This window comes from Tursiops truncatus, chromosome 6 (genome assembly GCF_011762595.2).
Source record: "Tursiops truncatus isolate mTurTru1 chromosome 6, mTurTru1.mat.Y, whole genome shotgun sequence".
Classification (NCBI taxonomy): domain Eukaryota; kingdom Metazoa; phylum Chordata; class Mammalia; order Artiodactyla; family Delphinidae; genus Tursiops; species Tursiops truncatus.
Window position 1 is genome coordinate 92,144,871 of NC_047039.1, and position 14,887 is coordinate 92,159,757.

General features: G+C 45.8%; 1 protein-coding gene across 17 annotated transcripts in view; it reads left to right on the forward strand.

Moving 5' to 3' along the window:
* Positions 1-14,887, forward strand: part of PALM2AKAP2 (PALM2 and AKAP2 fusion) — a 627,479-nt gene that overhangs the window by 271,364 nt on the left and 341,228 nt on the right. The window contains exon 1 of one of the 17 annotated variants that reach the window (XM_073806375.1): positions 4,977-5,099. The exons of the other annotated variants lie outside the window; for them this stretch is intronic. Within the exon in view, the coding sequence (XP_073662476.1) occupies positions 4,992-5,099 (108 nt within the window). The 5' untranslated portion in view covers positions 4,977-4,991. Of the gene's footprint in view, positions 1-4,976; positions 5,100-14,887 lie in introns of those variants that run through there. 17 annotated transcript variants of the gene reach the window in all.

The following is a 14,887-nucleotide window of genomic DNA, read 5'->3' on the forward strand; positions in this document are numbered from 1 at the left end:
AGCTGGAAGAAAGGAATAGGGAACCTGGTCCCTTCCCCTCGCATAAAATGGAAGGGGAATGAAAAGCCACATGCGCCCCCAAGGTGAAAGCCCTAGCTGTAGATGCAAAGGCTGTGAGCCAAACCTCAGAACACATCTTACCCCTCATCATATCCCCTCTGGCAGCCTACTTCATTACCCTGCGGGCTTCCAGGCTCTTGACAGGCTGTGCCCTCCAAAATGTCTTCAAGGCATTTGTAAAACCTGCCCTTACTTCTTTGCTACATTATACCGATTTACTTACTATTCTAGGTGGGTGGGATTTTTCCCCCCTTCTAAATTATAACCAGTCATCTGAGGATTCACTTTATTTTTTAGTTCAGGGCTGAAACTTAAAACTTTGAGGATTATTAAAAAAACGTTATTCTTAAGAGAAAAACATATGCTTGAAAACTTAACCCCTTGGTGGTAGCCAGGGGATCCTCTTTCTCCGAGTTTGAGTAATAGTGCAAACAATTTTTGAGACCAGTAAGTACCACATGGGGCTTCAGGATTGGGGCAGCTGTGATAGATGCATGTCCTTATGTGATGGATAGAGAAGCTGGAAGAGGTACCTTTCGGCTGAGAGGCATGGGGTCAATCCAGAGGCTCCCCCCGGGCTCCTGGTTCATCTTTTTCTTTTTCTTTTTTTTAAACAATATGGTTGAGGATAATCTTTATTGTGAGTAGTAGATTATTTACTTTTTAATTAATTTATTTATTTATTTATTTTTAGCCGTTCCGTGCGGCATGTGGGATCTTAGTTCCCTGACCAGGGATCAAACCCGTGACCCCTGCACTGGAAGTACGGAGTCCTAACCACTGGACTGCCAGGGAAGTCCCTCCTGCTTCATCTTAAACAGAGTTTCTATGGCCTGACTTGTCAGCTTGGGTTGATGATACTTGCTGCCTCTAATGGGTTGGGAAATGGTTTGAAAATTTCCTTGCCCCAGTGGGACTGTGAGACATATAAGATCTGAAAAGTGGAAAAGAGTGTAGAGGTTCCTCAAGAAATTCAAAATAGAACTGCCATGTGATCCAGGAATCCCACTTCTGGGTATACATCCCAAGGAAATAAAATCACTATCTTGGAGAGATAGATGCACTCCCATGTTCATTACAGCATCACTATTCACAGTAGCCAAGAGATGAAAACAACCTAAGTGTCCATTGACAAATGATTGGATAAAGAAAAGGTGGTACATACAGAGTGGAATATTATTTAGCCTTTAAAAAGAAGGAAGTCCTGCCATTTGTGACAACATGGTTGGACCCTGGAGGGCATTCTGCTAAGTGAAAAAAGCCAGACACAGAAAGATAAATACCTATAATCTCACTTATATGTGGAATCTAAAAAAAAAACCATTGAACTTATAGTAACAGAGGAGAGTGATGGGTACTAGAGGCTGAGAAGTGGGGGAAAGGGGGCGATGTTGATCAAAGGGTATAACTTCCAGTTATAAGTTGAATAAGTTCTGAAAACCTAATGTACAGCATGGTGACTGTGGTTAATAATCATGTATTATATACTTGAAATCTGCTAAGAGAGTAGATCTCACGTGTTGTCATTAAACACAAAAATGGTAACTGTGAGGTGATGGATATGTGAATTAGCTTGACTGTGATAATTATTTCACAATGCATATCAAAACATCATGTTGTACACTGTAAACATATACAACTTTTATTTGTCAATCATACCTTAAAGCTGGGGAAAAAAAATGATCAGTTTAAAAAAAAGATCTGGAAAGCTTGAAGCTAATGTGAATGGCCTTGAAAAGAAATACTGCTTATCCAGGAAGCAAAAACACACTCTAGATAGTGATGAGCCCATCATCTGAGTGCCCATTTTTCTTTTCCAGGTGGTATATAGGCAGCCTTGTTCATGAACAGTGAAGTCTGAGCATACGTGTTCAGAATTTAGTGCTGGTCATCAAATAAAACTTGCAGCAAAACCCAAAGGATATTTAACAACAGCTGGGATAGGTCTGTGGGGATGGGTCGGAAGGCAGGGCAGGTCCTGGAGGCTGGCTGTAGAATGTACTCTCTAATGGTACCAGCTACTAGAAATGAGACTTTGGCAGCCTGATCACTCCCCATCCTTATTCACACGGGAGTGAGAATGACAGATGTCCATCCCATCAGCATTGGATATGATGGCCACGATGAAGAGAAAGCATTGGCCCTGACAACACAGAGGAGGCGAAGGTAAAAGTAATTGCTCAGGGCTTCCCTGGTGGCGCAGTGGTTGAGAATCTGCCTGCTAATGCAGGGGACACGGGTTCGAGCCCTGGTCTGGGAGGATCCCACGTGCCGCGAAGCATCTAGGCCCGTGAGCCACAACTACTGAGCCTGCGCATCTGGAGTCTGTGCTCCGCAATGAGAGAGGCCGCAATAGTGAGAGGCCCGCGCACCGCGATGAAGAGTGGCCCCCGCTTGCCACAACTAGAGAAAGCCCTCGCACAGAAACGAAGACCCAACACAGCAGGAATAAATTAATTAAGAGTTAGGACTTCAACATATTCATTTAAAAAAAAAAAAGTAATTGCTCAGTTACCCTCCTCTCTCTCCCCTTTCCGCCATCATCGCTCTCAATCTTGACATATCACTGCCTCTGGAGGATTCCAGCTCTCCATCTGCCCTGAGCCTGGGTCCACAGAGAAAAGCTGGAAGCAGAATGGCTTAGCATTGGGGGGGGGGGGGGGAACAGGAGGAGAACCTCTCGCCTATAGGGAGACAGGGCACCCCAGGGCTCAGAAAGCAAGTCAAAGATGGTAACTTGATCCTGTAGCTTTCTTTTAGGGGGAGGGAGGAAGGGTCTTCCAGTTCCTGAGAGCTTCCCATGGGCCAGACACCCTGCTGAGTGCCTTATACTGGGCGTTAAAATCTCAGTTGTGCACAGGTGTCAGGTGGACCTGGTGGCTGAGCTTGTGGGACTGTGGTGAACGTAGAGGGTGGGTTCCCCAGAGGGCAGGCAGCATTCAACTCCAGCTGATGGGTACTTTGTGGGAATATAAGTCTGAGATCTTCTATTCTTCAAGGCATCTAGAAATCCAGCTTTTGAAGGAAGTCTGTTGATATTGATATGTTCATAACCATTGAAACACTGTGTGGGCCAAACCAAACACAGTGAGATTTTAATACAGTGTGCGGGCTGGATTCATTCCTCACCCCTGACCCCACTCCCTACACCCACCTCGGGCCCCCAGTTTCCCATTTCTGCCTTTCACAGCATTTTTATTTAATTTTAAAGCCAGTAGTATGTGGAGGTGATAGGGTAGTAGTGTTTCAGCCTGAGGCTAAGTCAGATGTAGGTATGTTTAGGTCTGTTGGGCAAATTGGTGGGGGACCTGCCGAAAGCCCATCGAGGGCCCTCTGGATGGGGACCCTATAAGAAAACCATAGTCTCAGGTTAGAGTCGGGATTGCTACTTAAATCCGTTCCTTATCCAGCATGCTGGATCAACTCGCAAATTCTCTGTAAGAAGTAACAACTGAAATCACTCCTTAAAAAAATAATAATAATAATTAATATAGAGCAAAATGACCTTTTTGATGTACACATCTCTGAATTTTGTAACGTGTAGATTTGTGTAACTGCCAGCACACCCAGGATGCAGAACAGTCCATCAGCCCTCAGGACTCCCCCAGGAAACACTGTTTTTTTAACTCAGTACACATTGGAATGTAAAGGCCCCACCTTGCACCCTGACTTTAAGGATTCTGAAAACCACTTGGGGTGAGAGGGTTAACCAGAACAGGAAACTGCAGTTCCCAGTCTTTGGTGGGTAGCTCTTTCATAATGAATGCCCCTCCCAAACCTATAACAAATTCTTGCTTTTCCCTAATAAATACCTACCACTCCAGCCTAGTTCCTTTTTTCTCTAGCCTCTACTAGCGTTATCACATTTGGCAACTAAAATTATAGGATGCCCAGTTATTGCAGGGGACACACTTTTATACTAAAAAATGATCTGTTGTTCTTCTGAAATTCAGATTTAACTGGGCGTCCTGTAGTTTATCTGTCAAGCTCATCCACTTCACATATATATGCTGCATTCACAACCGAGTTTAGAACACACTTTTTCTGGGTCTGTGTTTCACTCTTCCATGTGAGTGTGAAAATACTCATTGGTTTTACTTTATTTTTTTCCCTTTCTTATTTCATTTTTTTCTATTTAAAAAATTTTTTTATTTTATATTGGGATATAGTTGATTAACAGTGTTGTATTAGTTTCAGGTGTACAGCAACGTGATTCAGTTATACATATACATGTATCTATCTTTCAAATTCTTTTCCTGTTTAGGTTATTATGCAACATTGAGCAGAGTTCCCTGCGCTATACAGTAGGTCCTTTTTGGTTTCTGTTTTAAACATAGCAGTGTGTATATGTCAATCCCAAACTCCCAGTCTATCAATACTCATTGGTTTTAAATAGTAATAAGTTTGTAGGAAGATAGGGCATGTACTGGAAGGCCAAGAGGACCTCATCAATACATTAATGTGTTTTCAAGAAACCCACTAGACGTATCCTTTCTGGAGAATAAGAAATGGATTCATGTGTGTTGGAGGGCAGAGGACAACTGGATTTCAGAAACTGGGACATTTTCCAGCCCCCCTTCACCCCCCTCCCCTGGCCCAACCTGTGAATAATATGAGATTGCGAAGACTAAACAAGGACATTGTTCACACTGGGTGATTTTGCAAATATCACTGGAATGCTAGCCTTCAGCAGGCCATATATCTTGCATTGAGCAAGATGGGACCTTGTGGTCTGTTGTCCGTGAGTCATGCAGAGCTCACAGCCAGCTCATTCACAGCCGGGATGTTTTGGTTGAGAATGCTGTGATGGTTGATTGATTCCTCTTGTTTGTTTGTTTGTTTTTTCATTTAGCAATTTTACTGGTGTGATTTCAGAATCATAATGAGACGAGAAGGAAAATCAATTTTACAAAGTACCTTCAGAATGAAGAATGATTGGAGATTCCAATTTTCTGTCTAGACCAGAGTCAGCAAGCAGCAATCTACAAGCCAAGTCTGGCCTGCAGTCTCTCTTTCATAAGGCCTGTGAGCAATACGTGGTTAGTACATTTGTAAATGGTTGGAAATTTAAAAAAAAATTTCATGACATGTGAAAATTATATGAAGTTCAGATTTCAGTGTCCACACTAAAGTTTTATCAGAACACAACCATTCCCATTCATTAATGCGTGCTCTATGGCTGATTTCATACTACAGCAGCAGAGCTGAGTAGTTCCAACAGAGACCGTACGGCCTGCAAAGCCTAAAATATTTATTCTCTGACCCTTGGTAGAAAGACGTGGCTGACTCCTGCTCTAGACTCTATATCTATTCTATAACCATAGAAGTATGGTTGTGTTTGTCTTGAAGGTTCTAGGAATCTTTTAGCTAAAGAAGTAACTGTTGTCTGGTTGCTAGCAGTTCAGAACAGTAAACCTTCTAGGCATGTATACAGAGAAAACTCTAATTCGAAAAGATACATGCACCTCAGTGTTCATAGCAACACTATTTACAATAGCCAAGACGTGGAAGCAACCTAAATGTCCATTCATTGACAGATGAATGGATAAAGAAGATGTGGTATATATACACAATGGAATATTACTCAGCCATAAAAAAGAATGAAACAATGCCATTTGCAGCAACATGGATGGACCTAGAGATTATCATACCTATGTGAAGTAAATCAGACAAAGACAAATATCATATGATATCATGTATATGTGGAATCTAAAATATGATGCCAATGAACTTATTTACAAAACAGAAATAGACAGACATAGAAAACTTATGGTTACCAAAGGGGAAAGGGGGGTGGAGGGGAGGATAAATTAGGAGGTTGGGATTAACATATACGCACTACTGTATATAAAATAGATAGCAACAAGGACCTACTGTAGAGCACAGGGAACTATGCTCAATATCTTGTAATAGCCTATAATGGAAAGGAATCTATCTATCTATCTATATATATATATATATTCAGTTAAATATTATACATGTATATAACTGAATCACTGCAGTACACTCGAAACTAACACAACATTGTAAAGCAACTATATTTCAATAAAAATTTAAAAAAAGAAGGCACAGTGCATGAAAAAACATCAGTAAAGCCTCAGACTCCCTTTTCACTCTTTTCTGGGCTGCTAAGATGGAGGCTGACATTTGCTGAAGCGCTCGCATACTGAGTTTTGCTACTCTACGGTTTTCTTGTTACATCCTCACTATCTAAGCCAACTATGTGTTTTCTTTTGAAAACCAGAAAATCTGATGTCTTAGAGGTAATGGTTTGGCCCATCTAAAAATAAGTGATTACATTTAAAACCATTTTTTTTCCATTGACAGGGGACAAGAGGGTAGAGGAAAAGCACTGGTGATTCTCCATATCGTTTTTCTTTCTCCCCAGAAATTGCCAGAACTCTCATTCCGTGCTCGCCAGGGATTTTAAGGGTGAAGTGTCAGAATGGGAGTCAGAGAACACACCCACCACATTCCCTGAGTCCGAGCAGGAAGCCAGTGGAAAGTGGCTTCTGACCCGCTGCCCTGTCATTCATTAGCCCTTTGCTGAGGGTCAGTTACCTCCTGGAAGCCAGAGGACCAATCGCTTTATCTGTAAATGAAGTGACCAGCAGGTACAAGCTGCTGATGGCCTCCGGTAGCAGAGTCCACTCTAGCCTCCCTGAATCATCAAATGTTTCCCTTCTGCCCGCTTCCCTTTCTTGTCTAAAAGGGCCAGCTGCAATTCTGAGTCTTGTCTGCCTGGAAATTTCCAAAGGGACTTTGGTGCCTTAGTAAATATTTTCAAATTGCCCAAGGGAGATAGTAGAGCCATAATTGTGAAATCAGGTTTAGAAAGCGATCACTGCAGTACTTGGGCCGGCCGTGTGAGTGTGCGGGGGCAGGCGTGGGTGTGGACACTCGTGGTTCCTCGCTCGGCCGGTGGCTGGCTTTTGCTTTTCTGGTCAGATATACGCCAGACCCTGACATTCTCTATCTGGGCAACTTCTGAGCAGCTGCTGGGAGAATAGGAAGCCAAGCATGGGGTTAGCATAGGGTTCCCTCAACTGTGGCACTGGCGACAGTTTGGACCAGATAATTCTTTGCTGTGGAGGGCCGTCCTGTGCATTGTATGGTGTTCAGCAGCATCCCTGGTTCTATCCAGTAAATGCCAGTAGCATTGCCTGTGCCCCAGCGTGACGATCAAAAGTGTCCCCAGACATTGCCAGATGTTCCCTGGAGGACAAAATAAGCCCTTTGAGAACAACCGATGTCGTATAATGTAAGGGTTACCTGACCAAATGTATTTCCCGTCCTTTCAGTATTAGAGATCCATTGCTTTATGCCTTCCCTTTCACCCTTAGGGATTCATTCCTTGAAGCCTTGGAGGCTTTTTTAGTTTCCAGAATGTCCCATGAAAATACAAGTTTCTCACAAGGGGTAAAGCCCCAAGCCTGGGGGGACACATGCTTTTCATCTCGTGTCAAGCCTGACTGTCTTGGGAAGATGTCTGAGGCTGCATTTGGGTTTGGGGGAAAGAACAGCATGATAGAGTACAGGGGATGAGGGAGTTGCTCTTTGTGTGTAAAGAGGCTTCTTACCTGGTATCTCTGCGGAGATTCATCAGTCAGGCCCTTGTCTCGGGTTGTAACTGCTCCTGGGGGCACTGTTCTTACGTGGTCACTGTAGCTTCGTGTATTAGGGCAGTTTTCTAGCAGGTGCCAGGAAGGTGTCTTGGAGAAGAGGTACCTTTTCTAGATCCCACAGAGCTACCGTATGGGCTGGCGGAGGTGCTGTAGTCTGCTTGATGGGAATAAGCAGCAGGAAGCACAAGGAGAGGGGCAAAGGGGCTAATACCTATCTCTCTCCCTTAACTTGATTATAAGCTCCTGGAAGGCAAGGGCAATGTCAATTTCATCATTACCCCTTGCTGCCTTCATGGTACCTTTCACATAGCACCAAAGCCTCTTCAGTGACCTTAAGCAGGGTTCTTAATGTGTTTTATGTCTCAGACTCCTTCTCAGTCTTGTGGACTCAGAATAACGCTTCAATGCACACAGTAAAATACATAGGACTAAAAAGATGACCAATTACATTGAAATACAGGCAGCACAATATTAGAAAATTGCGATAGATAACATCTGTTCTTCTATATTATTGTATTAAATAAAATCTAGTGGCAATTCTAATACATACTCCACGTTCTAATTATTGGTGAACATAAGTGATATTTCAAGTTATCTCTGACAACTATAATGCGATCTGAAAATACCTGCGATTTCCATTCACGGCGAAGTCATAGGTACTGAAGATATTTCTGAGGCTTGTCCTTCTGTTCGTAACTGAAGGTAATGCTACATTTCAGCTAGAGGTTAGTGAAAACAGCCTTTAACTGGCTACCCTGAGTTCTGGCTCATCCCTGGTCTCCCTGAATTCTTTCTTAACCAGGCGTCTGCTTTAAAGCTCCCTCTGTTCCTCCACGTGATGCTACCCCAGCCACCTGCTTGGGACTCTTCCCTAGCAAATTTCTCCAGGTTCCTTCTTCTGTCAGTACATGCCTTTCCATCTAAACCCTCCCGGCTGGGTTGGGGTTGTGTCTTTTGTTTCCTATCTAAGTTCGCAAGGCAAGGGAAGCATCCAGCCCCCACTTGGGGTTCCCGAGCTTAAGAGGAGAGAGGGAAGCAGACGCATCCTAGATGTCCAGTGAACGCTTGTTCGGATGAATGTTCGCTTTGCCGACTTTACCCTTTTTATCTGGGGTTGCTATTTGATGCTTGGGCTGTGTTGCCAAAAAAAAAAAAAAAAAAAAAAAGCACAACCTGAAAGTTGAGAATTATGTTTTCTTCGGTGACCTTACTGAGGACTATAGCCCGGGATGGCAGCCTCTCAGACAGCCCTGAAGGACTGTTCCAAAGAGGTGAGGGAAGAGCCAGATAGATAGTTTTTGCTGACAAAACAAACAAACATGTAGTCCGACATCGAAAGATTACTGCTAAGTCACAAAAAAAACACACACGTCAAGTTAATGATCTGAATGCTTTTCTGTGTATGGGAAGATGCAAGAGTCTGGGCTCATTGAGATGATTCTTTTGATATGCATCTTAATTATCTAGGGCCAGTTTCCTGTCATTCTCCTTCCTGAATTCCCCTCAGGGTGCACCGTTGGGGTGTCTGCAGTGGCTGACGGCTTGATGGCGGGCAACACCGTCGTTTACTGGCATGGCAGGTGACATTCTTTGTTTACTGAGACGGCAGACGACTTTCTTTTTGTCCACAGCTGTGTTTGAGCTCAGTCCTCTCTTGATGCCTCTCTTCTGCGTGGGGAGCAGCTTTCAGTATGGTTTGCCCTATTCCTGGAGGTCTGCCGATCTCCTCTGGGAAGAGAGAGGGCTGGGCACCCACTGTGACCTCAGAAGCAGCAGTGAGCAGTGTGAGTGGTAGGACCCTTGACCAACAATGAGCCCACCACATGCACGTGCCACGAGCAGCTGGGCAACATCCTCATTGTATGCCTTGCCGTGGACCACCAGGGCGGGGGACATGCCTGCGAACCAGGAGCCTGGGGATTCAGGATGGCTACAAGGGAATTTCAGAATAAATAAATAAAAAGGAGCCACCTCTAATTAGTTTCCTCTGACATTAAGGTCAGCAGGTTCCAGAATGTTTTGTGTGAGGTTAGCACCTGTGTTTTTCATCAAATGAATGTCAGTGTTCTACCCAATTTGGACTATTGCGGCTGCCAAAGTTTTTTTTCTCCCTGGATTGCTATAAACAGTCTGTATTGGTTTCTTAGGGCCGTCGTAACAAAGTGCCACAGACGGTGGCTTAAATAACGGAAATGTACGATCTCACAGTTCCGGAGACTGGAAGTCTGAGACCAGGGTATCAGCGGGATGGGCTTCGTCTGAGGGCTGAGAGGCAGGCTCTGCTTCAGGCCTCTCTCCTTGACGTGTAGCTGGACGTCTTGTCCCTGTGGCTTAAATAACGGAAATGTACGGTCTCACAGTTCTGGAGGCTGGAAGTCTGAGACCAAGGTATCAGCGGGATGGGTTTCGTCTGAGGGCTGAGAGGCAGGCTCTGCTTCAGGCCTCTCTCCTTGATGTGTAGCTGGACGTCTTGTCCCTGTGGCTCTTCCCGTGGTCTTCTGTGTGTGTGTGTGTCTGTGTCCACATTCCCCCATTTCATGAGGATACCAGTTATACTGGATTACCTCTGTAAAGACCCTATTTGCAAATAAGGTCACATTCTGAAGTGCTAAGGGTGAGGACTTCACTCTGTATTTTATGGAGGGACACAGTTCAACCCATACCAGGGTCCCTGCCTGTTGTGAGGTGGCATCTGCATCTCACAGTGATGGCCATTCACACCCTAGTCTGCTTCTGGCTATGGCAGTAGAAATCGTGTCCCATGGGAAGTGGCCCAGGGACTCATGAGTAGTGGGTGCCATTCGCCATGAATGCCTCAAGCCTCTGCCCTTTGTCACACTCATGACTTCCTCTTAGCACACAGGACCTTTTTTTTTTTTCTTTGCGGTATGCGGGCTTCTCACTATTGTGGCCTCTCCCGTTGCGGAGCACAGGCTCCAGACGCGCAGGCTCAGCGGCCATGGCTCAGGGGCCATGGCTCAGGGGACCAGCTGCTCCGCGGCACGTGGGATCCTCCCGGACCAGGGCATGAACCCGCGTCCCGTGCATCGGCAGGCGGACCCCCAACCACTGCGCCACCAGGGAAGCCCCACACAGGACCTTTTATCTGGAAAGGCCTAGAACAGCATTTCACACTAAGTTGTAATGAAGAAAGCTTAAACATTCCCCCTCCTGAAAGCCAGTAAAAAAACAGAGGGCAGAGATGTAGACTACGTCCCAGAGCTCAGAATGTCACTTAGCCACCGTCAGGGCTGTTCTGTTCAGGACGCTGGATTTCCCCTCCTCACCACTGGTAATGACCAAACCAGGCCTGGTGGATTCGTGGGCATTTAGAGTTTGCCGAATTCTCTCACTTTCATTATCTTGTTGGGGCATCGATAAAGAGTAGCACGTTTTATTTTCTGCATTTCATTTCAGAGAAAACAGCAGCTCAGCTAAGTAATTTGTCCAAGCTCATACAGGGCGACATCATCTGCGTCTCTCTGCCAGATCTTCCCAGCACACCTACCCTGTCACCCTCCATCTCTCCTCTGGGTCCCCACAGTGTGGTCCACGCAGCCTGAGTCTCATAGGCTCGCTGATCCCCTTGCTCTGCCCCAGGGCTCAATCTGACCCCTCCCACCCTCTCCAAGAGGCCAAAAAGTAACCTAGGCCCGGTGAGTGTGGCCAAGGTGAGAGTATTCTTTGTTCCAAGTTCTAGGCTAAAGGGGCACCTTGGGCAAAGTCATGAGGCTTGTGAAGGAGTAGAGCAGCAGCAGGAGATGACAAGGAGTTGGATGTGGCTGGAGCATGCCGAGAAATGAGGCCAGAAGGGCAGGGCGTGCTGGGTCGCAGAAGGTCAGGTGTGCCAGGGGTGGGGGCCAGGACGTGGTCCCATGGTTGGCAGAGCCCATGGCTTATCAGAGGCTGCTCTCGTGGCAAGATGAGGCAGGGAACTGCTCCCTGGGTGCCCGCCCAGCACTCCATCGCTGTCGGTGCTGGTAAATTGCTGAAGGCTTCTGAGGTGGCCTCTCTGTTCGTTTGGTGCAGGGGTCACCTTTCGCTTTTATAATTGCTTAAATCACTCTCTTTGGATGGAAACTCAGAAGAAGCGTCTTAACCAACTTCAGCTGAAAGCCTTATTGCCGATGGAAGCCAATTTAGAGTTGGAATGTGGAGGCTATTTCTGGACACTGTGACATCCTGTTCAACTTTCAGAGGAGCCCGGGAATAAAGGGGTGACTCAGTCTGTGAGCTTATTTTTAGGGAAAGCTGGGAATTCAGTCTGGAGCCACTCAGAGTCCTCAGTGTCTGCCAGTGCAGGGGTGCTGTTAGTGGAGAGATTGCTGAGCAGAAATGCTGTATTTATCATCAACTGTTACCCAGCACCTCCTACACTCCAGCATATGCTTTATTGATTTGAAAACAAGATGGGAATCAGCGTAAACAAACCTTTGAGTCAGACGAGCCTATTTCAGGGCATTTACTTTTTTTTTTTTTTTTCGGTACACTGGCCTCTCACTGTTGTGGCCTCTCCCGTTGCAGAGCACAGGCTCCGGACGCGCAGGCTCAGCGACCATGGCCCACGGGCCCAGCTGCTCTGCGGCATGTGGGATCTTCCCGGACCGGGGCATGAACCCGTGTCCCCTGCATCGGCAGGCGGACTCTCAACCACTGCGCCACCAGGGAAGCCCCCAGGGCATTTACTTTTGAGAACCAACTTCAGAACTGAAGAATTAATATCATAAGAGTTCCTGTTTATTGGGCATTTAATATGTACAACATATTTTGCTTTGCAAAAATGTAATGGGAACATCGATACTGTGTTAGAGGTATGGCATTGTGGTCACTGTTTTAATAGTTGAGGAAATGTTAACTTAAGGAGGTGAAACATTATCCTATGACAAGGCAGCTGAGTTTGAACTCAGATCTGGCTCCAAAGGCCATGCAAATGACCACTCCAGATTTGGCAAATAAATGGTTCGAATGCTGCCTCTCTTTGGTCCTGGGTATCACTAATTGATCATGGGGTCATTGCCTGCTCAGCTCAGATTTGGCCTCAGGATCCTTCTCAACACAGTGCTCTAGGTAGCTACCGTGACCAGCTGAGCAGCGTTAGCAGCCCTGAGGTAAAGCCCATCTGTCATCTTAGTTTTATCTTTGTTTTGGCTCAAAATGGAGTCTTTAAGTCTGGAGACTTTGTTATTGTTGATTTCTACAGATCTATTTATAACCTTTTATTTCCTAAACACTTATAAGCAATGGAGCATTCACTGCAGTTTCCTTTTACAGTCAGTGGAGACTCTGTATTCTTTAAAAGGGGCTTCTGACTGCCTTGGAGGGAAGGATGACATTTTAGGACCCCAAGCCTTGAGTAGACAATTGGCTTATGTGTGGGTGTCTGCAGTGATGAGTGGGAGATAGAGAATGAACCTTAAGAACTCAGGCCATTTATAGCAGTAAACCTCTCAAATAACCCAGTCTGATTAATTACAGCAGGGTGGTGAGGTGGGATGGGCGGATGGGGTAGGCAGGCTAAGACAGCAAGATGCTGGGGCCAACTCTGGGGAAACTTGCTCCTCGTCAGTTGCTGTGAAAAATGTCACCTCAGCTGGCAAGCAGGTTGTCCTAAAAGTGTAGCACAAATGGGAGCTCGAGGTCCCAATGGGGAGAAAGGAACCCCTTAAAAGCAAGCTCAGACAAGAGAAAGGGGAAGAGAGTCCCCAGCGTGGTAGCAAAGGACTCCGCCATGCAGTAGGATGAGATAATGTGTCCAGGAGGAAGTTCTTGGTCAAGGTCTAAAACTGGAACATCCAGAAATAAGTGTAGAAATGCATTGCTTAGAAGCCTGGAGGCTGCCGTGATTTCTTCAAGATTCCAGAAAATTGAGCTGAAATGGGGTTGAACAGTTGAAACAGATGGAAGGTAGCACATATAGATCATCAACGCAGGGTACGTTCAATAAAATTAAAACCGTTTTGCTCTACTTAAAGAAAACAAAAGAAAAATCTAGCTTAGGCCAGCAGCCTCTGGAAGCCTATCATCAGGGTGCAGGATCTCAGCCGTAGGCCCTGGCTTTAGGGCTGGGGCTCCAGGCCCCAGGAATGCAATGGGTAAGAGTGTGGTGAGAGTCATCTGAAATCTGGTTATCAGAGCTGAGGCGGGAGGTCAGGGCAGAGCTGGAATCAAAATGCCGCTGCCCAGAGTGGATACCCACCCTGGAGAACAGTGCTCTCCCCCTACTGATTTCATCTTGTTGACACTTATTTTCTGGGGGTGTATGTTGTGCAAGCTCAGGGAACCCTCAGAGTCATTTGGATCCAAGCCAGAAAGAGGGCTACCTTGGAGAAGGTTTTCCTTTCTGTCCTGAGATGCTAGTGATTTGCCAAGCAGGGATCAGAGACCGGCAACCTTTCACAAAGCTCTACAACTAGACCCAGCCCATCCAGTCCTCATCAGCTCAACAACTTGCTGCGGTGCTGAAGGAACCACGGTGTGTCTGTGAGATGCGTGGGAAGGATGCAGAAGGCATAAAAGCAATTTATCATCAGCAGGAGGGACCAGGCGCACAGGCTGAATCCTCCATCCCTCACTCCGCTACTCCCTCCCGTGGTAGACACAGTGTGAAGAGGAGATGGAGACAGCGGCTTGGAATTCCTGCCTGCATTTGATGGATATGTGCACCTTGACAATTAAGAGGTAGATGAGATTAACGGATGTCTAAATGAAGGCAGTTTCCATACTCACGCTCCTTGGAGCTTGGAAGCCCCATGGCAGTGTCCCAGACCGGGCCCGTAGAGTCCAAAGAAAATCAAAGACTGTCACATAATATAACTATCTGGCCACCCTGGAAGCCCCACCTTTTTCCAGGCAGCTCCAGAAAAAGACAACTCCCAGCCCAGCTCTGACAGCTGAATTAGATGGCTGAGTTGTGGCATTGCTATTGCCAAAACCACTTGGATAGTTTCCCCAGGGGCCTTAAGGCTGTGGCCGAGTTTTCCTGCTTTGCCCTCAGTTAAGCAGAAATCTTTACCTGGCCGGGCATTGTTACATCTGTGTCACCTCATCACTGGAGAAAATGCATTACGGTCTCCTGCAGTTTCTTTCATGAAATGGAGCATGACATCAAGGAAATAAGACAGTCAGATGGCAACACAGCGGGTCAGAAATAGTATCATCTACATATTTTGATTATATTTTAAAATTCAGTTTATACACAATAG